This window comes from Anomaloglossus baeobatrachus, chromosome 2 (genome assembly GCF_048569485.1).
Source record: "Anomaloglossus baeobatrachus isolate aAnoBae1 chromosome 2, aAnoBae1.hap1, whole genome shotgun sequence".
Lineage (NCBI taxonomy): Eukaryota > Metazoa > Chordata > Amphibia > Anura > Aromobatidae > Anomaloglossus > Anomaloglossus baeobatrachus.
In genome coordinates this window covers 367,793,605-367,820,154 of record NC_134354.1, presented here as the reverse complement: position 1 = coordinate 367,820,154, position 26,550 = coordinate 367,793,605, and the positions used below count along the sequence as shown (strand labels likewise).

Below are 26,550 nucleotides of genomic sequence, written 5' to 3'. Positions count from 1 at the left end.
GCACTCCCAAACGTGCTCCATCCGCCATGCTGCGCACTCCCAAACGTGCTCCATCCGCCATGCTGCGCACTCCCAAACGTGCTCCATCCCCCATGCTGCGCACTCCCAAACGTGGTCCATCCGCCATGCTGCGCACTCCCAAACGTGCTCCATCCTCCATGCTGCGCACTCCCAAACGTGGTCCATCCGCCATGCTGCGCACTCCCAAACGTGCTCCATCCCCCATGCTGCGCACTCCCCATCGTGCTCCATCCCCCATGCTGCGCACCCCCCATCGTGCTCCATCCCCCATGCTGCACCAGCATCAGCCTCTCTGCCCGCAGCATCAGCCTCTCTGCCCGCAGCATCAGCCTCTCTGCACACAGCATCAGCCTCTCTCCTCCCAGCATCAGCCTCTCTCCTCCCAGCATCAGCCTCTCTCCTCCCAGCATCAGCCTCTCTCCTCCCAGCATCAGCCTTTTCTGTCCCTAGCATCAGCCTCTCTCCTCCCAGCCTACCCCAGCCTCAGCATCCCTCAGCATCAGCCTCAGCCTCTCTCCTCCCAGCATCAGCCTCTCCTCTCTGTCCCCAGCATCAGCCTCTCTCCTCCCAGCCTTCCCCAGCATCAGCCTCTCTCCTCCCAGCCTCTCTCTCTTCCCAGCCTCCCCCAGCATCAGCCTCCCCCAGCATCAGCCTCTCTCCTTCCAGCCTCCCCCAGCATCAGCCTCTCTCCTTCCAGCCTCCCCCAGCATCAGCCTCCCTCTCCCAGCCTTCCCCAGGATCAGCCTCTCTCCTCCCAGCCTCCGTCCTCCCAGCCTCCCCCAGCATCAGCCTCTCTCCTTCCAGCCTCCCCCAGCATCACCCTCTCTCCTTCCAGCCTCCCCCAGCATCAGCCTCCCTCTCCCAGCCTTCCCCAGGATCAGCCTCTCTCCTCCCAGCCTGCGTCCTCCCAGCCTTCCCCAGCATCAGCTTTCCCCTCCCAGCCTCCCGCAGCATCAGCCTTCCCCAGCATCAGCCTCTCTCCTCCCAGCCTCAGCCTCTCTCCTTCCAGCCTCCCCCAGCATCAGCCTCTCTCCTTCCAGCCTCCCTCAGCATCAGCCTCCCCTTCCCAGCCTTCCCCAGGATCAGCCTCTCTCCTCCCAGCCTCCTTCAGCATCAGCCTTCCCCTCCCAGTCTCCCCCAGCATCAGCCTCCCACTCCCAGCCTTCCCCAAGATCAGCCTCTCTGCTCCCAGCCTCCTCCAGCACGCCGTGCTCCTCTGCCGACACTCACACACACACGATCGCATACACTCACACACACAACCGATCGCATACACTCACACACACAACCGATCGCATACACTCACACACACCCGATCGCATACACTCACCCACACCCACCCACCCACACCCGATCGCATACACTCACACACACCCGATCGCACACACTCACACACACCCGATCGCATACACTCACACACACCGACACTGACGAAATCGCACATACGCGCTGATACTCACAACATCCGGAGATACCACATGCTTCTGGCCATGTGATCCTCCGTAAGGTCCTGGAAGGTCACAGCAGCACAGTATCGAGGCCGAGAAGCAAGCAATATCGCCAGATGCTGTGAGTGTGTGGATGCGATGTGATGTGTGTGTGAGGTGTGTGTGAGGTTTGTGTGAGAGTGAGTGTGATCTGATGTGTGTGTATGTGTGTGTGTGTGCTGTTATGTGTGTGCGTGTGGATCTTCCGCTGCTGCAGGACCTTGATGTGCTGGTAACTATGCTACCATGGTTACCAGCGCATCACGTCCCCCACTCGCACGAGAGCCCACACCAGCATATGGCGGCAAGGCCAGCAATGCAAGGGTAAGTGTCGGCTGGGTTGGCGGCGTACGCTGATGTGGGCTCCCGTTGGGAGGGTGGGGGGCGGGGCTTGTACAGAACTCACCTGGGAGCCGTGACCGTGTCAGTTCGGGGAATGCGCGGGAGGGGGGAGGGGGGCAGAGCTAGCGTCCATTGCGTGAGGGGGGCGGGGCGTGGCGTGGCCGAGTTGCCAATGCCTGCAGGGTGCCGGGGCGAGAGGCCAATCTGTGGGGGGGGGCGGAGCCTGGGCGAGCGGCTGGCCAATCCGTGTGGGGGCGCAGCCTGGGCGAGCGGCCAATCCGTGTGGGGGGGCGGGGCCATGGCGAGCCCAGCGGCCAATCAGCTTTGTGTCACCGTAAGGACACAATGTCACCGGAAGGACCCAATTTTGAAGCATGACAGACAGACAGACAGACAGACAGAATAAGGCAATTATATATATAGATATATATGGTACCAATAAAAATGTTACTTTGTCCTGCAAAGTATGCGGCCCCCCAAAATAATTTTTTTCCTCTGTGCGGCCCATACACCCAACCGAGTTTGAGATCCCTGGGTTAAAGGGAACCTGTCACCGGATGTTTATAATACCTAATGGTCGGTGTGGAGCAGACTGGTCGGATGGGCGTCTCTGTTTTCTAGGTCCGCGTCTCCTCTTTCGGCCATCTTTGTCCTCCTTCTTCTGAAGCTAGTGTGGATGACGTGTTCTACGTCATCTACACTGGCCGACATTGAGGGCCTGCACAGACGCACTACAATACTTTGATCTGCCCTACTCAGGGCAGATCAAAGTGCGCCTGCGCAGGACCTCAATGTTAATATGCTGGACTCTGGACAGCATACTGTATCTTGCTGCATGTTGTGCAATATGGTAGGTGACACGTTTGCACAAGCATCTGTGATACGTCGTCGTAGCTCCTGCAATGTTGGTGGAGGGGTCGCATACACCTGCTGTTTGATGTGACCTTACAGAAAGAAGTACAATGGGGTCAGGTCAGGTGAGCTTGGAGGCCACTCCACGCACCCACCGTACCCAATGACTTGTAGGAAGGTCTCCATGAGGTTTCGCTTCACGTCCGCAGCCTTGTGAGTTATACACGTTCTAATCATAGCATTTCTGTATGCAAGGTGTCGATTCGTATTGAATTGATGGTGCCCTACAACTTTGTAATTCACTTTTTTTCTCTATTTCGTTCCATTTTCGAAATAAAAATGCTAACTCCATTGTTTTCCACCAGGTGGCGCTATAGGTGGTTTCATTGCGTAACACATGGCTACTTTACTGTACCTAGACACCACTTCTATGCCTATAGCTGCCGCCGTTCTCAAGTTAATGGCAGTGGACAGGATATGGGTGGACACACTGTATACAAGCAGAAGAACATACATTCTAGATATATACAGTATATATACCACCAGTAGCCCATACATTCTAGACAGACATATATATATCCTTAGCTGGGGGCATGGCTCACTGGGCTTATAGCAAGTCTACAGCTGTCAATGGTGGAGCCCATCCATGGCTGTAGATTGTGAAGACACTGATAGATTTATTTCCATTTGTTATGCAAGGTTTCTTTCATAATTCTGGTTGGAGAATTAGATTAGAGGAAATCTCACCTCTTGAACATTATAATATTATGTGCTCATGCAATTACATCTAAATGTTTTTTAGAATAAAATGATCAGAATTTTACCTGTGCAATTGTCAAAGCAATGGCTTCTCTCAGTTGTGCAGAGGCTCTAAGCTCAGCTTCTGCTCTGTCCTTGTTGTAACGGCTGAACTGTTCCCATTCCTGGGGAGTAGTTGACCTGAGAAGATACGATACTTAGTGGTCATCTCCAGCATATATAAAGAAGTCTATGGTATTCTATGACTTAGGGCTTATTTAGACATCTGATTTTTGTGTATGAGCGCGATTCGTGGTTTTTACAGATAGTACTCATACATGTTATGGTCTATAGGTTCAGTCACATGCAATCCATGGAAAATCATATTTACATGTCCAATTTTGATCCAAAGATCAGATCAAATTGGCAATTCATGTATATGGGTCTGTGTGTAAAATTGTTCCACAATGATCAAACTCTGAGCCAAAAAGGTGGTTCGTTTTTTTTCATACGTGGAAAAATTGAAAGTCTGAATGAGGCCGTAGACAGAATTTTTCAATTATATATGCAGGGGCATTATTTGTAGAAAACTAGTGGTAAGTAAACAATAATTTGAATGTCCTGAATGTAATTTTCCACTTTCTCTTTGGTGGAGCTTAAGGCTATGTGCACACACATTATTTCTGCTGAAGTCAGAACCTGCTCTCTATGCAGTAAAAATGCTGCTTGCGAAATGTACGTTTTGCGGTGTTTTTGCAGCATTTTCTGGGTGCAGATTACATGTGATTTGAAATAACTTATCCACAAGGGATACATAGGGTGTATTAAAATGCAAGCTAAAATTAGCAAGGTGTCCACTGGGGGGCAGCATCATACCAAGTATCAACAGATGTCACTATAAAAATACAGTTATACTAATAAACATAGTAAAATAGAGTGGGAAACACTCACAGTCATGCGTGTGTGTGTGTGTGTGTGTGTGTGTGTGTGTGTGTGTGTGTGTGTGTGTGTGTGAATAAAAGAGCATTAGGTAATAAGATATCTCGAGCAACCATAAATTGTATATGCATATGCAGGCAATAGTTTGTACATAAATAGGTATACTCTGTAGGCTTAAGCGCCAGTAATACAAACAGTGGGATGTTCCTGAGCAACCATAAGCAAAGGAAAAACCTTACTAGTGACCAGACAATCACTTTATTTACTACTATAAATTTATTTTTATTATTCATATTGTGACAACTGTTGATACCTCTGAAGCGCTGCGGAATTGCGGAATATGTTGGCGCTATAGAAATAAAGATTATTATTATACTTGGTATGATGCTGCCTCCCAGTGGATAGTATGCTAATTTTAGCTTAATAAAGTATTACAATTTTATTAATTTGGGGGTTTTCATGCACCCTTTCTATCACTTGTGGATAAGTTGTTTCATTCTATACAGGGGTGCACCCCTATATATCTATATATACAATGGTGACATAGGGAATGAAAAATTACATGTATAATTTGTCTGCAATACATGCTTAATAAACTTTTTTTGTTTTTTGCTTTTTCACTTTCTCATTGCCTTTCTTTGGTTGAAAAAACCTGTGTAAAAATGCTGAAAGAATAGACATGTTGCAGATTTTAATAATGCTGCAGATCTAAATTTCTGTCTGGAAATTAAACAAACAAGTGTGTGCAGGAGATTTCTTAAATCTCAGGTTTTTTTCCTAGTGCTGTAAAAAGCAGCTTTTAATTTGCATTAAAAAACGCTGCATGTGAACATGGCCTAAGACTTGCCACTAGTTTCCTTTGCAGGTTACAGCTAATTGATGGGGTTCCTAGCAGCAGGACAACCTAAATACAGTAAATAATTTTATGGAGACTTTTCTAATAAAACTGCACAGACTAAAGGGATGTTAGCTTGGTTGGGGGGCACACTACACTTGAGGGGGAGTGGGCCTGGATCATTATATTGCTAGGTAGTTATTATTTCATTTTGAGCACTATATTTTACAAAGTTACACAGGTTGAAAAATTACCTAGGTCTATCAAGTTCAACCTTCCTTTACCAATTATCTATTTTTTTGTCACTAAATAATCTACAACCCACAATGTTGTGTGTACTGAGGAAATCATCCAGCCCTTTTTAAAAAGCTGTTATAGTGTCTGCCATTACTACCTCTTGTTGTAGGGCATTCCACACTCTGACTGCTCTAACTGTAAAGAACCCTTTCCTATTTAGGTGCTGGAATTACCTATCTTCCACCAGTAATGAGTCCTTAGTATGGTCTGTGGAAGGAAAAATTCATGTGCCAGTCCTTTGTATTGACTACACATGAATTTATACATATAAATGATAGACGTAAACTATATCTTTGTACCGTGTTAGCCAGTAGAGATAAAAGAATTGTTTAAAAGAACTGAGAGTCCTCAGTGGTTGATACCTTTGAATGGCTAACTGAAAAGATGTGACTCTTCAGATTTTGTGTTATACCATGCCTGATGAAGAGACCTGAGTAGTCTCGAAAGCTTGCTATTATTACCATCTTTTCAGTTAGCCATTAAAAGGTATCAACCACTGAGGACTCTCAGTTCTTTTAAACATTTTTTTTTACATATAAATGAGAACTCCTCTGAGATGTCTTTTTTCTAATAAGTCATATGGAAGGCCTTCAAAGCCTTGTAATTTTAGATCTTTAAAGGGTATTTACAGGACTGCCTAAGAGCTAACAGTCAGTTAGTTGCTACCTACCTGCCTGTTGTGCCTGGCATAATTTTTCGCAGGCACAGAGCAGTCACAGACCGCACCTGACGGCGATTCAGCTGCTTCCGCTTCTCGTCCCTCTGCTCTGTAGATGTAGCGGGAGACCAGGCATCATGCTGATTGACAGCCGGCTCCCTCGAAAAGGTAGCATGGAGCCAGCTGTCAATCAGCATCACATCGGCTGTCCTGCCTCATCTGCAGAGCAGAAATGAAGCCTCCGCTCTGTTGATGAAGCCACTGTATCGCCAGCAGGGTCTCGTTCTGCAACAAGTGCACATTGGTTATTCCTCCATAATGTGTACTTGTGTGAGCAATGCAGAACAGCAGCCTTGATCTCATGTCACTTCATACCCAATAAGATACTGACATACAGTAGAAATGGCTACAATTGCTATCATAAATATCAGCATCAGATGACAGACCACAACCTCTTTATAGTTACAGCCTTGATATTACAAGATAATCAATCACACTCTTTAAATTCTTACCCATGTGGTACACGGGTCGGATCCACTTTCAGCGATATATTGGGAGAATTTTTGGTAAGTGAGAGACATGTTCGGTCTATATCCAACGTTTCCACTTTGCCTCTCTGATCCCAGTTTAGCTGTTGACGAGATTCCTGTAGTAGACTAAAAGTGATACCCAGTAAATGTAACACTGAAGAAAAAGCTTTTAGCTTTAGGCTCTCTTCACATTTATTTCCTGGCTATCATTCATATTCAAAGTCGTGGCCTGTTACAAACAGCACTCTGATGCCCCCAATCATCAGGACAATTACGCAATTGACTAACATTTAATGGATGAGGCTGCGGCTGTTTCCACTACTAAGCCAATTATTGGGGAGCTCACAGTGAGGGTATAGTATATATACAGCCGAGTTCAAACACATGGAATATATATACCTTGGTATTGTCACTGCGAAGCCCCATAATAACCCCTCCAAAAATATTTGGGAGGAAAATGAGGTGTGCGTCTTGTAGCTTACCAGGAGGTGGTGGAGAGGTGTAGCAGGAGGCAGGGGCAATGCTGCAGGCTGCGGGTGCTGTGCTGGGACTTCGGCCACTGTGCTGCTAGCCCTTTGCTGCGGGCGGTGAGGAAGGGGTCATCCTGAAAATGCTGGCAGTGCGGGCTTTAAATAATGGCACCTGGAGTCGGCGCATGCACAGATGGAGCACTCAGCTCAAGATTTCATCTGCGCACCCGCTGCTTCCGGCCCACAGATCTCCTAGCGGCAGACTTAATGAAACTGGCACCTAGAAGTGGCGCGTGCACAGATGAGATCTCGGCTTGTCATTGAGCCGATAGCTCAATCTGTGCACGCGCACACTACAGGCGCCATTTCTTTGAAGCCTGCAATGCCGACAGTTTCTGGATGTTGCCTACCTTACAGAGAGCATCTGGAACACTCACTGCACCGCCCGCAGCATCGCCCTGCTCCACCAATGCCTCTGCCTTCTCTGACACTGCTCCACCACCGCTAATGCCCCCCTTCCCGGTAAGACACCACCGGATTATATGACGGACACCATTTTTTTTACCCTTTAAATTTCTTTAAATTTGGGGTGCGTCTTCTAAACCGAAAAATACGGTATTTATTCTGAAAAGTAGACAATGTTTATAAAAATCTACAAATCAAGCTATAAAGGGGAACAAATAATACATAGAATGAAAGTAATAAACAAAAGAAAATTACTAAACCTGATGTTGCTGCAATGAGGGAGGAACACCTTAAATAAAAAGGACAGAAACTACAGCAAGCTGCATGTTCCAAGAACTGACAAAGGAACAAACCCAATTTCTGTTTTTTAGTAGATCAAAGTTACGCACACCTCCCCTTGATGAGCGCATGTGGGGCTGTTTGTGGGGATGTGCTCAGCCCTTCAGAATTTTATGAGATCCCCAATTTACAGGATATCTGCCCCTGGAGGTCCCAGGCAAAAGATATCGTGGTCATGTTTCTTATCACGATTTTATCCTACTATAGAGAAGAAACATGGTATGTATAGCATCATACAATTAGCCAATATTAAATTGAAGGGGTTCTGCCGGTCTTATGGTGACGTGAATGAATGCATTATGTTTGTCCCTTCAATCAGATGCCGAAAATCTATCTCTCATAAATATCAGATGCATGCAAAACTCCAATATTCATATTTGGACACCGGAGACAGAGTGTCTACCAAAGATACTTTGATGAAATGAAGGTTATGCCTGGAAATGCAGTTCTCCTCCTTTGTGTAAAAGACTTGTGGTTTCTTTCCTACCAAATTTTGCTGCAGTAATTACCTGTACAGACCAGGAGGTCTTACTTCAATGACAATGGGACTGTCAACTCTCCCTTTCTCTTGTTTTAATTAGTTTCTTACTTCACTATTTATAATTGATCCCATATGTTCAGTGTTGTGTGGAGGTGGATATGCCCTCTCTATCCAGAGATGTATTATGGATTTTATAATTTCTTTATGACATGTCTTTATATTTAGGCAATAATACAATCTTCTAATTAAAGGCTAGTAGATAAAGATTTGCAGCCAGTTCAAGACTGGGCCACTTTCTCCCATTCATGACCAGGTACATATTCAATTGATTTTTTAGAAGCAGTTTTAAGACTGCTAAAGTTTTTTCCTGACTCATAATTAAAAATATGTTTTTACATTTTTTTGCTATTTATTTTAATATGGTAGCACAAACTATTAATATTTAATTGATTACCTCTCTCCATTAAAATTATTTTTATATATGGGATATACAGTATTTTTTGTTCGTTTGTTTCATTATTTTGTTTCCCATTTTTTCTTGTTTGTGCTTCATTTATTTTACAAACTGTGTCCCCCGTGACATCATAAAAAAATCTTGAGGCCTATTAACATAACAAAATGTATTTTTTATTAATGAATTCCCATGTAACTCAGGCTGACATATTAGCCTCAGTTACAGGGTTAATTCAGCTTTCTGACAACACTATAAAGCTGATTTGGGTTTGCTGAGACCCTGTTTCTTCCTCCCTCACTGATCTTATATTCTCAATTAATTGGTAAAATCTGTATTCAGTGAAGACAGACTTTCCCATCACGGAGATAGGAGATGACAGTTGGTGCTCGTAAAATTTTATAAGGATGGAAGGAGGAGGGAGAAGCTTGAGACAGACAGTCATTTTGCAGGAAGTTCACTAACTGTCATCTCCTATCTCAATATTGGGAATATCTGTATTTACTGAAGACACATTTTGCTTGTGAATTGAGAATTTTAAAGGGAACCTGTCATCAGAAATTTAGCTATAAAGCTAAAAGTTCCCCCCTCTGCAGCTCCTGGGCTGCATTCTAGGAAGCTTCCTATAGTTTTTTTGGCCCCTTTTATACCAAAATAAACACTTTGTAAACTGGTACCTTTTCATATGCAAATTTCTAAAATCTTCCATGGGGGCGGGCTGCCTGGGGTCCGTTGCTGTCCTCCTGCAGATTTACGCCGCCCCCAAACGCTGAATTTCAAAAGCTCAGGACGCCGCCCCTGGGTGCCCGTGGTCCCGCGCATGCGCTGTTCCACTGTAGCGGTGCCGTGCACTGCGTGCACGTGTGACCGCTAGTGACGCTTTGCGCGGGCACGAGGTTATGGGCGGCGCTGTGAGTGTCATCAGTAAGTGCCGCCCATAACCTCGTGACCGCACTTTCCCCTATGACTCCAGCGTTATGCGCAAGCGCTCGCTGGCCTGATGCCCGGACGTCCCCTCCTTCCCATCTATTTCCTGCTGCTGAGCAGGATGGGAAGGAGGGGACGTCCGGGCATCAGGCCAGCGAGCGCTTGCGCATAACGCTGGAGTCATAGGGGAAAGTGCGGTCACGAGGTTATGGGCGGCACTTACTGATGACACTCACAACGCCGCCCATAACCTCGTGCCCGCGCAAAGCGTCACTAGCGGTCACACGTGCACGGCACCGCTACAGTGGAACAACGCATGCGCGGGACCACGGGCACCCAGGGGCGGCGTCCTGAGCTTTTGAAATTCAGCGTTCGGGGGCGGCGTAAATCTGCAGGAGGACAGCAACGGACCCCAGGCAGCCCGCCCCCATGGAAGATTTTAGAAATTTGCATACGAAAAGGTACCAGTTTACAAAGTGTTTATTTTGGTATAAAAGGTGCCAAAAAAACTATAGGAAGCTTCCTAGAATGCAGCCCAGGAGCTGCAGAGGGGGGAACTTTTAGCTTTATAGCTAAATTTCTGATGACAGGTTCCCTTTAAGAATGATTGATCAGTCTTTGAGGAGAAAGGAGTGGCTTTCTCTATCAAGATGTATTACAAAAGAAGGGAATTTTGTTACTTACCGTAAATTCCTTTTCTTCTAGCTCTTATTGGGAGACCCAGACGATTGGGTGTATAGCACTGCCTCCGGAGGCCACACAAAGCAATTACACTAAAAAGTGTAAGGCCCCTCCCCTTCTGGCTATACACCCCCAGTGGGATCACTGGCTCACCAGTTTTAGTGCAAAAGCAAGAAGGAGGAAAGCCAATAACTGGTTTAAACAAATTCACTCCGAGTAACATCGGAGAACTGAAAACCGTTCAACATGAACAACATGTGTACCCGCAAACAAACCAACAATCCCGAAGGACAACAGGGCGGGTGCTGGGTCTCCCAATAAGAGCTAGAAGAAAAGGAATTTACGGTAAGTAACAAAATTCCCTTCTTCTTCGGCGCTCTATTGGGAGACCCAGACGATTGGGACGTCCAAAAGCTGTCCCTGGGTGGGTAAAGAAATACCTCATGTTAGAGCTGCAAGACAGCCCTCCCCTACGGGGAGGCAACTGCCGCCTGCAGGACTCTTCTACCTAGGCTGGCGTCCGCCGAAGCATAGGTATGCACCTGATAATGTTTGGTGAAAGTGTGCAGACTCGACCAGGTAGCTGCCTGGCACACCTGTTGAGCCGTAGCCTGGTGTCGCAATGCCCAGGACGCACCCACGGCTCTGGTAGAATGGGCCTTCAGCCCTGATGGAACCTGAAGCCCTGCAGAACGGTAGGCTTCAAGAATTGGTTCTTTGATCCATCGAGCCAGGGTGGCCTTAGAAGCCTGCGACCCTTTGCGCTTACCAGCGACAAGGACAAAGAGTGCATCCGAACGGCGCAGGGGCGCTGTGCGGGAAATGTAGATTCTGAGTGCTCTCACCAGATCTAACAAATGTAAATCCTTCTCATACCGATGAACTGCATGAGGACAAAACGAAGGCAAAAAGATATCCTGATTAAGATGAAAAGAGGATACCACCTTCGGGAGAAACTCCTGAATGGGGCGCAGCACTACCTTGTCCTGGTGGAAGACCAGGAAGGGAGCCTTGGAAGACAACGCTGCTAGCTCAGACACTCTCCGAAGAGATGTGATCGCTACCAGAAAAGCCACTTTCTGTGAAAGTCTAGAAAGTGAAACCTCCTTCAGAGGCTCGAAGGGCGGCTTCTGGAGGGCAACTAGTACCCTGTTCAGATCCCATGGATCTAACGGCCGCTTGTACGGGGGAACTATATGGCAAACCCCCTGTAGGAACGTGCGCACCTTAGAAAGTCGTGCTGGACGCTTCTGAAAAAAGACGGATAGCGCCGAGACTTGCCCTTTAAGGGAGCCGAGCGACAAACCTTTTTCTAACCCAGATTGGAGGAAAGAAAGAAGGGTAGGTAATGCAAATGGCCAGGGAGACACTCTCTGAGCAGAGCACCAGGATAAGAATATCCTCCACGTTCTGTGGTAGATCTTAGCAGACGTGGGCTTCCTAGCCTGTCTCATGGTGGCAACGACCCCTTGGGATAAGCCTGAAGACGCTAGGATCCAGGACTCAATGGCCACGCAGTCAGGTTGAGGGCCGCAGAATTCCGATGGAAAAACGGCCCTTGGGACAGTAAGTCTGGTCGGTCTGGTAGTGCCCACGGTTGGCCGACCGTGAGATGCCACAGATCCGGATACCACGCCCTCCTCGGCCAGTCTGGAGCGACAAGTATGACGCGGATGCAGTCGGATCTGATCTTGCGTAGCACTCTGGGCAAGAGTGCCAGAGGTGGAAACACATAAGGGAGCCGGAACTGCGACCAATCTTGCACTAGGGCGTCTGCTGCTAGAGCTCTTTGATCGCGAGACCGTGCCATGAATGTTGGGACCTTGTTGTTGTGCCGGGACGCCATTAGGTCGACGTCCGGCCTTCCCCATCGGCGACAGATCTCCTGAAACACGTCCGGGTGAAGGGACCATTCCCCTGCGTCCATGCCCTGGCGACTGAGGAAGTCTGCTTCCCAGTTTTCTACGCCGGGGATGTGAACTGCGGATATGGTGGAGGCCGTGGCTTCCACCCACATCATAATGCGCCGGACTTCCTGGAAGGCTTGCCGACTGCGAGTCCCTCCTTGGTGATTGATGTATGCCACCGCTGTGGAGTTGTCCGATTGAATTCGGATCTGCTTCCCTTCCAGCCACTGCTGGAAGGCTAGTAGGGCAAGAAACACTGCTCTGATTTCCAGAACATTGATCTGAAGGATGGACTCCTGCTGAGTCCACGTACCCTGAGCCCTGTGGTGGAGAAACACTGCTCCCCACCCTGACAGACTCGCGTCTGTCGTGACCACCGCCCAGGACGGTGGTAGGAAGGATCTTCCCTGTGATAATGAGGTGGACAGGAGCCACCACTGCAGAGAGTCCTTGGCCGTCTGGGAAAGGAAGACTTTCCTGTCCAGGGATGTCGACTTCCCGTCCCATTGGCGGAGAATGTCCCATTGAAGTGGACGCAGATGAAACTGCGCAAACGGAACCGCCTCTATTGCCGCCACCATCTTCCCGAGGAAGTGCATGAGGCGTCTTAAGGAGTGCGACTGACTTTGAAGGAGAGCCTGCACCCCTGTCTGTAGTGACCGCTGCTTGCTCAGCGGAAGCTTCACTATCGCTGAGAGAGTATGAAACTCCATGCCAAGATACGTTAGTGATTGGGTCGGTGACAGATTTGACTTTGGGAAGTTGATGATCCACCCGAACGCCTGGAGAGTCTCCAGTGCAAAATTCAGGCTGAGTTGGCATGCCTCCTGAGAGGGTGCCTTGACTAGTAGATCGTCCAAGTAAGGGATCACAGAGTGTCCGTGAGAGTGCAAGACTGCTACCACTGCTGCCATGATCTTGGTGAACACCCGGGGGGCTGTCGCCAGACCAAATGGCAGAGCCACGAACTGAAGATGTTCGTCTCCTATCACGAAGCGCAGAAAGCGTTGGTGTTCCGTAGCAATCGGCACGTGGAGATAAGCATCTTTGATGTCTATTGATGCTATGAAATCTCCTTGGTACATTGAGGCAATGACTGAGCGGAGGGATTCCATCCGGAACCGCCTGGCGTTCACATGCTTGTTGAGCAGTTTTAGGTCCAGAACAGGACGGAAGGAGCCGTCCTTTTTTGGAACCACAAAGAGATTGGAGTAAAATCCTCGCCCCCGTTCTAGAGGGGGGACAGGGATCACGACTCCTTCTGCTCTTAGAGAGTCCACCGCCTGCAGCAGGGCATCTGCTCGGTTGGGGTGTGGGGAGGTTCTGAAGAACCGAAGTGGAGGCCGAGAACTGAACTCGATTCTGTACCCGCGAGACAAAATGTCTGTTACCCACCGGTCTTTGACCTGAGACAGCCAAATGTCGCAAAAGCGGGAGAGCCTGCCACCGACCGAGGATGCGGAGGGAGGAGGCCGAAAGTCATGAGGTAGCCGCCTTGGAAGCGGTTCCTCCATTTGCTTTCCTGGGGCGTGAGTGAGCCCGCCAGGAATCTGAGCTCCCTTGTCCTTTCTGAGTCCCTTTGGACGAGGAGAATTGGGGCTTGCCCGAGCCTCGAAAGGACCGAAACCTCGACTGCCACTTTTTCTGTTGAGGTTTACTTGCTCTGGGCTGTGGTAAGGAAGAGTCCTTACCCTTGGACTGTTTTATGATTTCAGCCAATGGCTCATCAAACAGTCTGTCTCTAGATAATGGCAAGCTGGTTAAGCATTTTTTGGAACCAGCATCTGCTTTCCAGTCCTTTAACCATAAGGCTCTGCGCAAAACCACAGAATTGGCGGCTGCCATAGAGGTACGGCTCGTAGATTCTAGGACAGCATTGATAGCATAAGTCGCAAACGCAGACATTTGCGAAGTTAGGGACGCCACCTGTGGCACTGCTGGATGTATGATAGCATCCACCTGTGCTAAACCAGCTGAAATAGCTTGGAGTGCCCACACGGCCGCGAATGCTGGAGCAAACGACGCGCCGATAGCTTCATAGACAGATTTCAACCAAAGGTCCATCTGTCTGTCGTTGGCATCTTTAAGTGAAGCGCCATCCTCTACTGCGACTATGGATCTAGCCGCAAGCTTGGAAATTGGGGGATCAACCTTTGGGCACTGGGTCCAGCGTTTGGCTACTTCAGAGGGAAAAGGATAACGGGTATCCTTAGAACGTTTAGAGAAACGCTTGTCTGGATGAGCGTCGTGCTTCTGGATTGATTCTCTGAAGTCAGAGTGCTCCAAAAAAGCACTTAATTTACGCTTGGGATACAGGAAATGGAACTTCTCCTGCTGTGCAGCTGCCTCCTCTGCTGAAGGAGCTGGGGGAGAAATATCCAACAGTCTATTAATTGCCGATATAAGGTCATTAACCATGGCGTCACCCTCAGGGGCATCCAGATTGAGAGGGGCCTCAGGATTAGAATCCTGATCACCGTCCTCAGTCTCATCACAGAGAGATTCTTCTCGCTGAGACCCTGAGCAGTGTGATGACGTGGAGGGTCTTTCCCAGCGAGCTCGCTTAGGCTGCCTGGGACTGTCATCTGAGTCAGAGACTTCAGCTTGTGATGCTTGAGACCCCCTTGAAGTACGGATTAGTTCCAACTGAGGGGGACCAGAGAGCATAGCCACAGCAGTGTCCATGGTCTGAGGAACTGGCCTGGCCTGCAAGGTCTCCAGGATTTTTGTCATAGCCTCAGACATTTTATCAGCAAACACTGCAAAGTCTGTCCCCGTCACCGGGGCAGGGTTCACAGGCGTCTCTGCCTGGGCTACCACCACAATAGGCTCTGGCTGACGAAGTGCCACTGGGACTGAACATTGCACACAATGTGAATCATTGGAGCCTGCCGGTAGATCAGCCCCACATGCAGCACAAACCGTGCACACAGCCCGTGCCTTGGCAGCCTTGCGTTTTGCGGATGACATGTTGCTGCCTCCTCAGAGCAGTACAGGGTGTCCAGCCAAGAAGCGACCTACAGTGCAACTATATATATATATATATATATATATGGTACCAAGACAAAAGTACACTATATATCACTGAGGCACTAGTGGGGCCAGCACTACTGTGCAGCTTACCGCCCGCTTAGGAGCGGTGTGTGGTCGCCAGAAATCCCTCTAGTCTGGGTCTCCCAGAGCCTGCTGCCTCTCCCCAGCCAGATCGCATGTGTAATGGCTGCCGGCGTCCTTGTGGAGAGGGGGGGCGGGCCCTGGGCGTACACCGACGAAGAGCGGGAAGTCTGCTTCCCCTTGTGCCTAGTGAGAGGGCTGGAGCATGTAAATAAAGCTCCAGCCCTCGGCGCTGCCTATTGAGCAGCGTCTCTCCCCTACCCTGATTGACAGGGTGGGGGCGGGAACGAAGCGGCGCTAGGCCGCAGAAGCCGGGGGCTAAAGTTAGAAGCGCTGCCGCCGTAAAAGCGCGGTCGGCGCAAAGCCCCCGGCGCACCACAAGTCGCAGCTGCGCCGCCGCTCCAGGAGCGGTCGGCGCAGTAGTTCCCAATACACAACGTCACTCAGCAAAGCTGCAGTGACCTAACCCCCAGCGTACAGCGCCGCTGTCCCCGGCGCACTACAACGCTCAGCAAGCCCTGAGAGTGTCCGTGCCTGCCGGGGACACAGAGTACCTGAAAGTTGCAGGGCCTTGTCCCTGACCGGCACTCCCGCTCCACATCCAGCAGGTTCTATGGGTCTGTGGATGGAGCCCGGCCCCAGGGCTTGGGGGCCGGCAAGATCCCACTTCCACAGAGCCCTCCAGGGGATGTGGAAGGAAAACAGCATGTGGGCTCCAGCCTCCGTACCAGCAATAGGTACCTCAACCTTACAAGCACCAACCGCGGGTGAGAAGGGAGCATGCTGGGGGCCCCATATGGGCCCTCTTTTCTTCCATCCGATAGAGCCAGCAGCTACTGCTGACTACAAACAGTGGAGCTATGCGTGGATGTCTGACCTCCTTCGCACAAAGCAGAAAACTGGTGAGCCAGTGATCCCACTGGGGGTGTATAGCCAGAAGGGGAGGGGCCTTACACTTTTTAGTGTAATTGCTTTGTGTGGCCTCCGGAGGCAGTGCTATACACCCAATCGTCTGGGTCTCCCAATAGAGCGCCGAAGAAATTCTTATTTTCATATATACTATTGATTGTTAAAATATAAGAAACTACGGTTACACTTTATCTTGAGGATATTGCTTTAACTTCTATCCCAGGCTTACTTATTTCATTATTTATCAAAAGAATTTTCCCATCTGTATGTGGATCTGTATAAAGAAAGATGTAACAATATCAGTCATTTTTATATTACCAGAGCTGTTCAAAAGCCTCACTGATCTTCTGCTGCAGCGCCTTCCGAACACCTTCAATCACCTCCACCTCTTTGTGTACCTCATCCTCCACAGAATCTTTCACCAGGTCAATGTCTCGGCGGCTCTCACGTAGGGTCAGGCACTCTATAGCCACATCTGATGGGACATTTTTAGCCTGCAGGGCACGTTCTGCTTCATCTTTCATCTGCAATCCACCAAAAGAACATTCAGACTGGTGGAAGCAATGTCACTCAACAGATAACACATTTCTGGACTCAGCCATTGCACTATTCTGTGTTGTATGGCTCCATGCTCACACTGCAGTTTTGTTGTCACAAAAAAAGGCACCAAAACTACACCAAAACCTGCACCTTGTCCCAGAGAGCCTGGAAATGTATAAAAAAAAAAAAAAAAAAAAAAAAAAAAGCTTGTACTGATTCTGCGCTTTTGGTGCGTTTTGGGTGGGTTTTTGGTATGGGTTTTTTTTTGTGAAAAATAGCGATAGAAGGGCCGAACTGTGAAGTCTGGCCCCCGCGGGTTCAAAGGCACCAACGGGGTTCGGGCACTTGAGAAATAAAAAAAAAAGTAAAAATAAAGAAAAAATAATAAAAGAGAGTGCAATTTACTTACCTAGTGACCGGCGCGGCTGTACCCTGCTCCAGCAGCCACTCATTCTTCTTCCGGGGCTGCTCATTAGGCTCATACATATTCACTGTTTCCCCCATCCACCGCCGTCTGTGATTGTTGCAGTCAGACGTGCCCCCACTCTGAGTGACAGCCTGTCTGGCGCTTCCAATCACAGACCCGGTCTGCGGGTCTATATTATACAGTAAAAATAAATATATAAATAAAAAAAATTGGCGTAGCATCCCCACCAGCTGTCTGGTTTTATCTTGGCTGGTTATCAAAATTGGGGGTAACCACACACTGTTTTATTTATTTATTTTTTATTTTAAAGCCGCATGCGGTTCCTCCTATTTTGATACAGAACCAAGGTAAGTGCACGGCTGGGGGTTGCAGCCTGTATCCGTGGATATATCTGTGCTGGGAATCATAATATGGGGGGATCCTACGCCAATTTTTATTTATTCATATAACTGTATGACATAGACCCGCAGACTGGGTCTGTGATTAGAAGTGTCAGACAGGCTGTCATTCAGGGTGCAGGAGTGTCTGGCTGCAACCAATGACAGATGGGTGATCGGTGAGCATGAAGCGCTTGCTCCTACCCCTTTCTGGTCCTTATAGATTATATCGGGATCGGCATCCGGCCAAATACCAGGGATCAGTCCCCTGCCAGCTCCTGAGTCAGTGGGGGATTGATTTGTGACTCCTCTCATCACTAGTGAGAAACGCAAGGACAAAACACAAGAAGATAGAACATGCTGCAGTTTATTTGTTGTTTGTGACAAAAACTGCAATGTGAGCACAGCAAATCTGAATTCTCATAGACTTTGAGGGAAGTCAAATTGAGAACTAAACTGCACTAAAAAAAACGGCAAAAAATACAGTGTGCACATGTAGCCTAAAGTTGAGCTCACCAGGATGCTGAATAGCACATGTTCAGTGCACACAGACACCTACAGTGTTTTTCTACTTGTGTAGTATTCTGGAATATTGTGACCCCATGAAGGCTGATCAGTGACATGTTTAGACAAAATGACCACAATTCTATGTGCTCAGAACTATAGTTAATATCATGTTTCTGTACGCATAAAATATCACGATATCAGCAGCATGTCATCATTTAAACAAGACCATGTGGTGTCAATAATAATGATTTTAAAAATCATTGCACCCGACTGACAAACAAGCATTTTGTTCATTTGTCGGGTGTCTGTCAGCCTGTATAGATGACCTGGATAGAATATTGGTCCAGCTATATGTGCCTTAAAGGGGTTCTCCAATAATTGTTATAAAATCAATAAATAATAGAAATTTAAATATTAAAAAAAAATATCTATATGCACTCTGCCAAGATTTTAATGTTGGCAACTATCATAAATCAGTGTGCACCCATCTGAGATTACAGAGCACATGCAGCAGGACAAACTGCACAAAGAACATCCATCTCAGTCAGCCTGACAGTTTTAATGCAGTGCAGAGAGTACGTCTGTCTCACTCTTCATGCAGACCGTCCTAGGACACATGCACACTGCTAGATGGAAGTTGCCATCTTTAAAATTCTGGCAGAGTGCAGTAGATAAAGAATACCTTTTTTCTAAATAAAGGTATTTGAAAAAATGTTTTAATATTTTAAGGTATTTATTTGACCACATTTCTCGGAGAACCCACAGCATCAATAACGTTACAAAAAAAACAACTACTATCATCAGAATATGACCTATTTTTTAAATTTTGTGTTATTTTTTTATTTTGGGTGGCGATGTTTTTTTTAATTTACATTTCATGATCTGTATTAAAAATAGAAAAAAATAGAAATATTGCCATTTTTACACTAATCACTGGGGCTTTTTTTCAGACTTTCTTGCATTGTCAAGGGATAACACATTAGATGATAAATGGTCAGCCAGCAGAGTACCCAATGCAAATTTACAGTAAAAGGGAAACAGAAAATAAACAGGCTAATTAGTATGGTGAAGGAAGTATTTGCATTCCCAGGGGAGCATTGCATGGCTTATAAATTTCCTTACTTTAAGTTGGCCTTCCCACAAGGAGAAACTATGGTATATCCCCTTAGACCCTTCTCTCAGAGGCCTCTCACCTAGCTAAATTAGACCTCCTGCTTTGCACTGATGAGGGGAAAACATCCCTCAACATGTAGGTGTAAATGAAGTGTCCTGTTTGGCTTTTTATCCTAAGTCATGTTGCAAAGCTTGTTAAAAGGCTCAATATCGACTTAGGATTGCCACATCCAACAGGTGGCATTAAAATCCCAATCCTCTTCCTTACTGAAGAGGCTATTTGTATAATGGTGTACAAGAAATACTTTATACGAGGTCACGTTGGATAACACACCAGTTTAGTTGTATCCTTAAATTAGAGCTGAAACACACTGAGAGTGATGGAACAATACAAAAATCCAGAGATTGTGGACCACTTGACCTGGTATTGTGTGATGACACAAGACATGTCAACTAAGACTCACCAGTGTCAATGCTTCAATTTCAGCATCTACTTCCATCAGACACTTGTCCAACACTTGTTTCCAGTTTTCCACTTCATCAATGCGATCAGAAAGTCGGGTACGATTGTCCTCTTCATCCCATTTAGTCTAATCAAGTAGAACAGTTTGGTTATTCATGGTTACCATGCGATCCTGTGCTCAAACCACAACGAAATTCATTGTAGTAAAGGGGAAGTCCACTACTCGGACCATCACTTCTCAATCAGTATGTTTTTCACCTTGTAAAATAATAACGCCTATACTCACCTACGGTGCTGGCGCCATTCTGGTGGTGTCAATAGTGCCTCTCCAGAGGCATCTTCACTGTCAAATGAGTCAGGCCGAGAGCAGCTTTGGCTCCTCCAGATGATAATTACACCAGAAGGGGAGGACAGTAAAGGGGGCCCTGACAGGCTGCAGGGATCATGTGACATAATATCACACGAGCCCTAGGAAAGCCAGTGCCAGCACCACTGACACCGAAACATTGACTGAGAAGGGGTTGTCCGAGTGGTGGTTCACCTCTTTAAATTATAAAAGGAATAAATTAACAGTGATGGGACACACATCTAAACGGGCTGTCAAACTTTTTTTAAATAATGTTTAGTAAATACAAAACATCCACATAAAATGAACTTCATCCACAATTTGTTCAGAGTCTACTAGGTTTCTTCAATAATAATCTGCTCACATCTCTGTCTCTATACAGATCTTCTGTGGCAGATCCTGTTATGTTCACTTATGGACTCCTCAGAGGAACCCCACAGATGGCATATATCAACTAGAAGGTGGCCCGATTCTAACGTATCGCGTAATCTAGAATGTATATGTAGGTTAGCAGATTGAATAATAAGGTAATGAATGGACTGGATGGGTTAGGTTTAATTTAGTATTCTTATAATTGTTTATTGGTTTTAAAATGATAAATAACAGAAGGAACAGTTTTAATAGATGAGTCTAATGTATTTTTGTACACTACATTTTGTGTGAAGACCTTTTCACTAACTGTAAGTAACTTTCCTTGTAAAGGGGTGTCAACAACTTGCACTTTTACGTTGGATCTCATTGTCACTCTTGAAAACGCAACGTACAGTTGTCCATGGCCAAAAACTGGTTCCCATCTTGGTATAGTCTCCATCCTTGTATGGCCCCCATCCTGGTATGTGGGCTGATGCTGTGATGTGGCCCAATGCTGGTATGTGCCCCCATCGTGGTTCAGCCACCATCCTGACATGTGCCCCCATCCTGCGGGGTAATGTGTGCGGGGGACACAGTGCGGGGGGTAGAGCCGAGCAGGGCCATAGCGTTGAGGACGTCAGTGCTGGGGACTGCATGTCTGGTGACAGGTGACTATTCGTGTGTGTGTTCAGTGTATACATGCGGAGAGTGGAGTGTGGGGGGCGGAGCCGAGCGGGGTAATGTGTGCAGGGGGCGAAGTGTGGGGGGTGGAGCCGAGCGGGGCCATAGCGCTGAGGAGGTCAGTGCTGGGGGCTGCATGACTGGGGACAGGTGACTATTCATGTGTATGTGTTCAGTGTATACATGCGGAGGGCGGAGCGCGGGGCGGTGGAGCCAAGTGGGGTAATGTATGCGGGGGGTGGAGGCGAGCGGTGGGTATGTGTCGGCTGGGTTGCTGGTGTGGGCTCCCAGGTGTGCAGCACTCACCGGGGAGTAGGGGCTCCGTGTGGGTGCGGGGAAAAGTGTCGGGCATCGTCCTGTCTGCCCGTAGTTCGGGCTGTTCAGTTAGCTGAGCCGTTGGTCACAGGCTCTTTAGTGCGCACGGTGTGGCAACGGTTGTCACTGTAATTACGTCATTTTGGAGCAAGACAGACAGACAGAATAAGGCAAATATATATATACTAGAAGGTGGCCCGATTCTACGCATCGGGTATTCTAGAATTTACGTATTGTGTAGTTCATGTATGATTTTTGTTATATATATATATATATAGATGTTGTTGTGTGTAGTTACCAAGTGTTTGTGTAGGGCGCTGTACATGTTCTGGATGTTGTCTGGGTGTGATGGGGGGTGAGAGGGGTGTTGTTTGTGTGTTGCGTTGTTTGTGGAGCGCTGTGTGTCTGTAGCGTTGTGTGTGTGTTGCGCGGTTTGTGTGTGTGGTGTGTTTTGGGGGGAGGTATGTTTTGTGCAATGTGTGTGTTGTGCGGTATGTGCGTATATTTGTGTGTGCAGCGTTGTCTGTGTGTGTGGGAGTCTGTGTAGGGCAGTTGTTTGTGGTTCCCAGTGTGTGTGTGTGGTGTGTTGTGCAGTGCGCACGCGCGTGTGTGTGTGTGTGTGTGTGTTGGGGAGAGGTGTGCACTTCCCATCGTGCTCCATCCCCCATGCAGCGCACTCCCCATCGTGCTCCATCTCCCATCCTGCGCACTCCCAAACGTGCTCCATCCCCCATGCTGCGCACCCCCCATCGTGCTCCATCCGCCATGCTGCGCACTCCCAAACGTGCTCCATCCGCCATGCTGCGCACTCCCAAACGTGCTCCTTCCGCCATGCTGCGCACTCCCCATCGTGCTCCATCCCCCATGCTGCGCACTCCCAAACGTGCTCCATCCGCCATGCTGCGCACTCCCCATCATGCTCCATCTCCCATGCTGCGCACTCCCAAACGTGCTCCATCCGCCATGCTGCGCACTCCCAAACGTGCTCCATCCGCCATACTCCGCACTCCCCATCGTGCTCCATCCCCTATGCTGCGCACCCCCCATCGTGCTCCATCTCCCATGCTGCGCACTCTCAAACGTGCTCCATCCGCCATGCTGCGCACTCCCAAACGTGGTCCATCCGCCATGCTGCGCACTCCCAAACGTGCTCCATCCGCCATACTCCGCACTCCCCATCGTGCTGCATCCCCCATGCTGCGCACTCCCAAACGTGCTCCATCCGCCATGCTGCGCACTCCCAAACGTGCTCCATTCGCCATGCTGCGCACTCCCAAACGTGCTCCATTCGCCATGCTGCGCACTCCCAAACGTGCTCCATCCGCCATGCTGCGCACTCCCCATCGTGCTCCATCCCCCATGCTGCGCACCCCCCATCGTGCTCCATCTCCCATCCTGCGCACTCCCAAACGTGCTCCATTCGCCATGCTGCGCACTCCCAAACGTGCTCCATTCGCCATGCTGCGCACTCCCAAACGTGCTCCATCCGCCATGCTGCGCACTCCCCATCGTGCTCCATCCCCCATGCTGCGCACTCCCAAACGTGCTCCATCCGCCATGCTGCGCACTCCCCATCGTGCTCCATCCGCCATGCTGCGCACTCCCAAACGTGGTCCATCCGCCATGCTGCGCACTCCCAAACGTGCTCCATCCGCCATACTCCGCACTCCCCATCGTGCTGCATACCCCATGCTGCGCACTCCCAAACGTGCTCCATCCGCCATGCTGCGCACTCCCAAACGTGCTCCAGCCGCCATGCTGCGCACTCCCAAACGTGCTCCATCCGCCATGCTGCGCACTCCCAAACGTGCTCCATCCGCCATGCTGCGCACTCCCAAACGTGCTCCATCCGCCATGCTGCGCACTCCCAAACGTGCTCCATCCGCCATGCTGCGCACTCCCAAACGTGCTCCATCCGCCATGCTGCGCACTCCCAAACGTGCTCCATCCGCCATGCTGCGCACTCCCAAATGTGCTCCATCCGCCATGCTGCGCCAGCATCAGCCTCTCTGTCCCCAGCATCAGCCTCTCTGTCCCCAGCATCAGCCTCTCTGTCCCCAGCATCAGCCTCTCTGTCTCCAGCATCAGCCTCTCTGTCTCCAGCATCAGCCTCTCTGTCTCCAGCATCAGCCTCTCTCCTCCCAGCATCAGCCTCTCTGTCCCCAGCATCAGCCTCTCTGTCCCCAGCATCAGCCTCTCTGTCCCCAGCATCAGCCTCTCTGTCCCCAGCATCAGCCTCTCTGTCCCCAGCATCAGCCTCTCTGTCTCCAGCATCAGCCTCTCTGTCCCCAGCATCAGCCTCTCTGTCCCCAGCATCAGCCTCTCTGTCCCCAGCATCAGCCTCTCTGTCTCTAGCATCAGCCTCTCTGTCCCCAGCATCAGCCTCTCTGTCTCCAGCATCAGCCTCTCTGTCTCCAGCATCAGCCTCTCTGTCCCCAGCATCAGCCTCTCTCATCCCAGCATCAGCCTCTCTGTCCCCAGCATCAGCCTCTCTGTCTCCAGCATCAGCCTCTCTGTCCCCAGCATCAGCCTCTCTGTCTCCAGCATCAGCCTCTCTGTCTCCAGCATCAGCCTCTCTGTCCCCAGCATCAGCCTCTCTGTCTCCAGCATCAGCCTCTCTGTCCCCAGCATCAGCCTCTCTCATCCCAGCATCAGCCTCTCTCGTCCCCAGCATCAGCCTCTCTCGTCCCCAGCATCAGCCTCTCTGTCCCCAGCATCAGCCTCTCTGTCTCCAGCATCAGCCTCTCTGTCTCCAGCATCAGCCTCTATGTCCTCAGCATCAGCCTCTCTGTCTCCAGCATCAGCCTCTCTGTCTCCAGCATCAGCCTCTGTCCCCAGCATCAGCTTCTCTGTCTCCAGCATCAGCCTCTCTGTCCCCAGCATCAGCCTCTCTCATCCCAGCATCAGCCTCTCTGTCTACAGCATCAGCCTCTCTGTCTCCAGCATCAGCCTCTCTGTCCCCAGCATCAGCCTCTCTGTCCCCAGCATCAGCCTCTCTGTCTCCAGCATCAGCCTCCCCGTCCCAGCCTTCCCCAGGATCAGCCTCTCTCCTCCCACATACGCGCTCATACTCACAACATCCGGAGATACCACATGCTTCTGGCCATGTGATCCTCCGGCAGGTCCTGGAAGCTCACAGTACAGTATCGAGATCGAGAAGCAAGTGATATCTCCGGATGCTGTGAGTATGTGGATGCGATGTGATGTATGTGTGATGTGTGTGTGAGAGTGAGTGTGAGCCGGTGTACACTGGTAACTATGATACACATCGGGTAACTAAGGGACCTTAGTTACCCGATGTGTATAATGGTTACCAGCGTTCACGGGCTCCGTCAAGATCCCAGCATCGCAAGGTTATGTCTGGCGCTGCTGGGATCCTGACGGAGCCGGTGTAGAAGCAAGCGATATCCCAGGATGTTGTGAGTGTGTGGATGTGATGTGTGAGGTGTGTGTGAGAGTGAGTGTGATGTGTGTGTGTGTGTACTCACCTGGGAGTCGGAGCTACGTGTCAGTTGGGCCAGAGCGAGCGTGCATTGCGTGAGGGGGGCGGGGCCTGCAGAGAGCCAGGGCGAGAGGCCAATCCGTGGGGGGGGCGGGGCCATGGCGAGCCCAGCGGCCAATCAGCTTTGTGTCACCGTAAGGACACAATGTCACCGGAAGGACACAATTTTGAAGCATGACAGACAGACAGACAGACAGAATAAGGCAATTATATATATATATATATATATATATATATATATACAGTTAGGTCCAGAAATATTTGGACAGTGACACAAGTTTTGTTATTTTAGCTGTTTACAAAAACATGTTCAGAAATACAATTATATATATAATATGGGCTGAAAGTGCACACTCCCAGCTGCAATATGAGAGTTTTCACATCCAAATCGGAGAAAGGGTTTAGGAATCATAGCTCTGTAATGCATAGCCTGCTCTTTTTCAAGGGACCAAAAGTAATTGGATAAGGGACTCTAAGGGCTGCAATTAACTCTGAAGGCATCTCCCTCGTTAACCTGTAATCAATGAAGTAGTTAAAAGGTCTGGGGTTGATGACAGGTGTGTGGTTTTGCATTTGGAAGCTGTTGCTGTGACCAGACAACATGCGGTCTAAGGAACTCTCAATTGAGGTGAAGCAGAACATCCTGAGGCTGAAAAAAAAGAAAAAATCCATCAGAGAGATAGCAGACATGCTTGGAGTAGCAAAATCAACAGTCGGGTACATTCTGAGAAAAAAGGAATTGACTGGTGAGCTTGGGAACTCAAAAAGGCCTGGGCGTCCAAGGATGACAACAGTGGTGTATGATCGCCGCATACTTTCTTTGGTGAAGAAGAACCCGTTCACAACATCAACTGAAGTCCAGAACACTCTCAGTGAAGTAGGTGTATCTGTCTCTAAGTCAACAGTAAAGAGAAGACTCCATGAAAGTAAATACAAAGGGTTCACATCTAGATGCAAACCATTCATCAATTCCAAAAATAGACAGGCCAGAGTTAAATTTGCTGAAAAACACCTCATAAAGCCAGCTCAGTTCTGGAAAAGTATTCTATGGACAGATGAGACAAAGATCAACCTGTACCAGAATGATGGGAAGAAAAAAGTTTGGAGAAGAAAGGGAACGGCACATGATCCAAGGCACACCACATCCTCTGTAAAACATGGTGGAGGCAACGTGATGGCATGGGCATGCATGGCTTTCAATGGCACTGGGTCACTTGTGTTTATTGATGACATAACAGCAGACAAGAGTAGCCGGATGAATTCTGAAGTGTACCGGGATATACTTTCAGCCCAGATTCAGCCAAATGCCGCAAAGTTGATCGGACGGCGCTTCATAGTACAGATGGACAATGACCCCAAGCATACAGCCAAAGCTACCCAGGAGTTCATGAATGCAAAAAAGTGGAACATTCTGCAATGGCCAAGTCAATCACCAGATCTTAACCCAATTGAGCATGCATTTCACTTGCTCAAATCCAGACTTAA

General features: G+C 48.8%; 1 protein-coding gene across 1 annotated transcript in view; it reads right to left on the bottom strand.

The window, feature by feature from the left end:
* Positions 1–26,550, bottom strand: part of TEKT2 (tektin 2) — a 93,774-nt gene that overhangs the window by 50,108 nt on the left and 17,116 nt on the right. Inside the window, exons 3-6 of the mRNA XM_075334064.1 lie at positions 19,872–19,997; positions 16,762–16,967; positions 6,682–6,825; positions 3,527–3,641 (exon numbers count right to left, since the gene is read on the bottom strand). Coding sequence (XP_075190179.1) covers positions 3,527–3,641; positions 6,682–6,825; positions 16,762–16,967; positions 19,872–19,997 — 591 coding nt within the window. The remainder of the gene's footprint in view (positions 1–3,526; positions 3,642–6,681; positions 6,826–16,761; positions 16,968–19,871; positions 19,998–26,550) is intronic.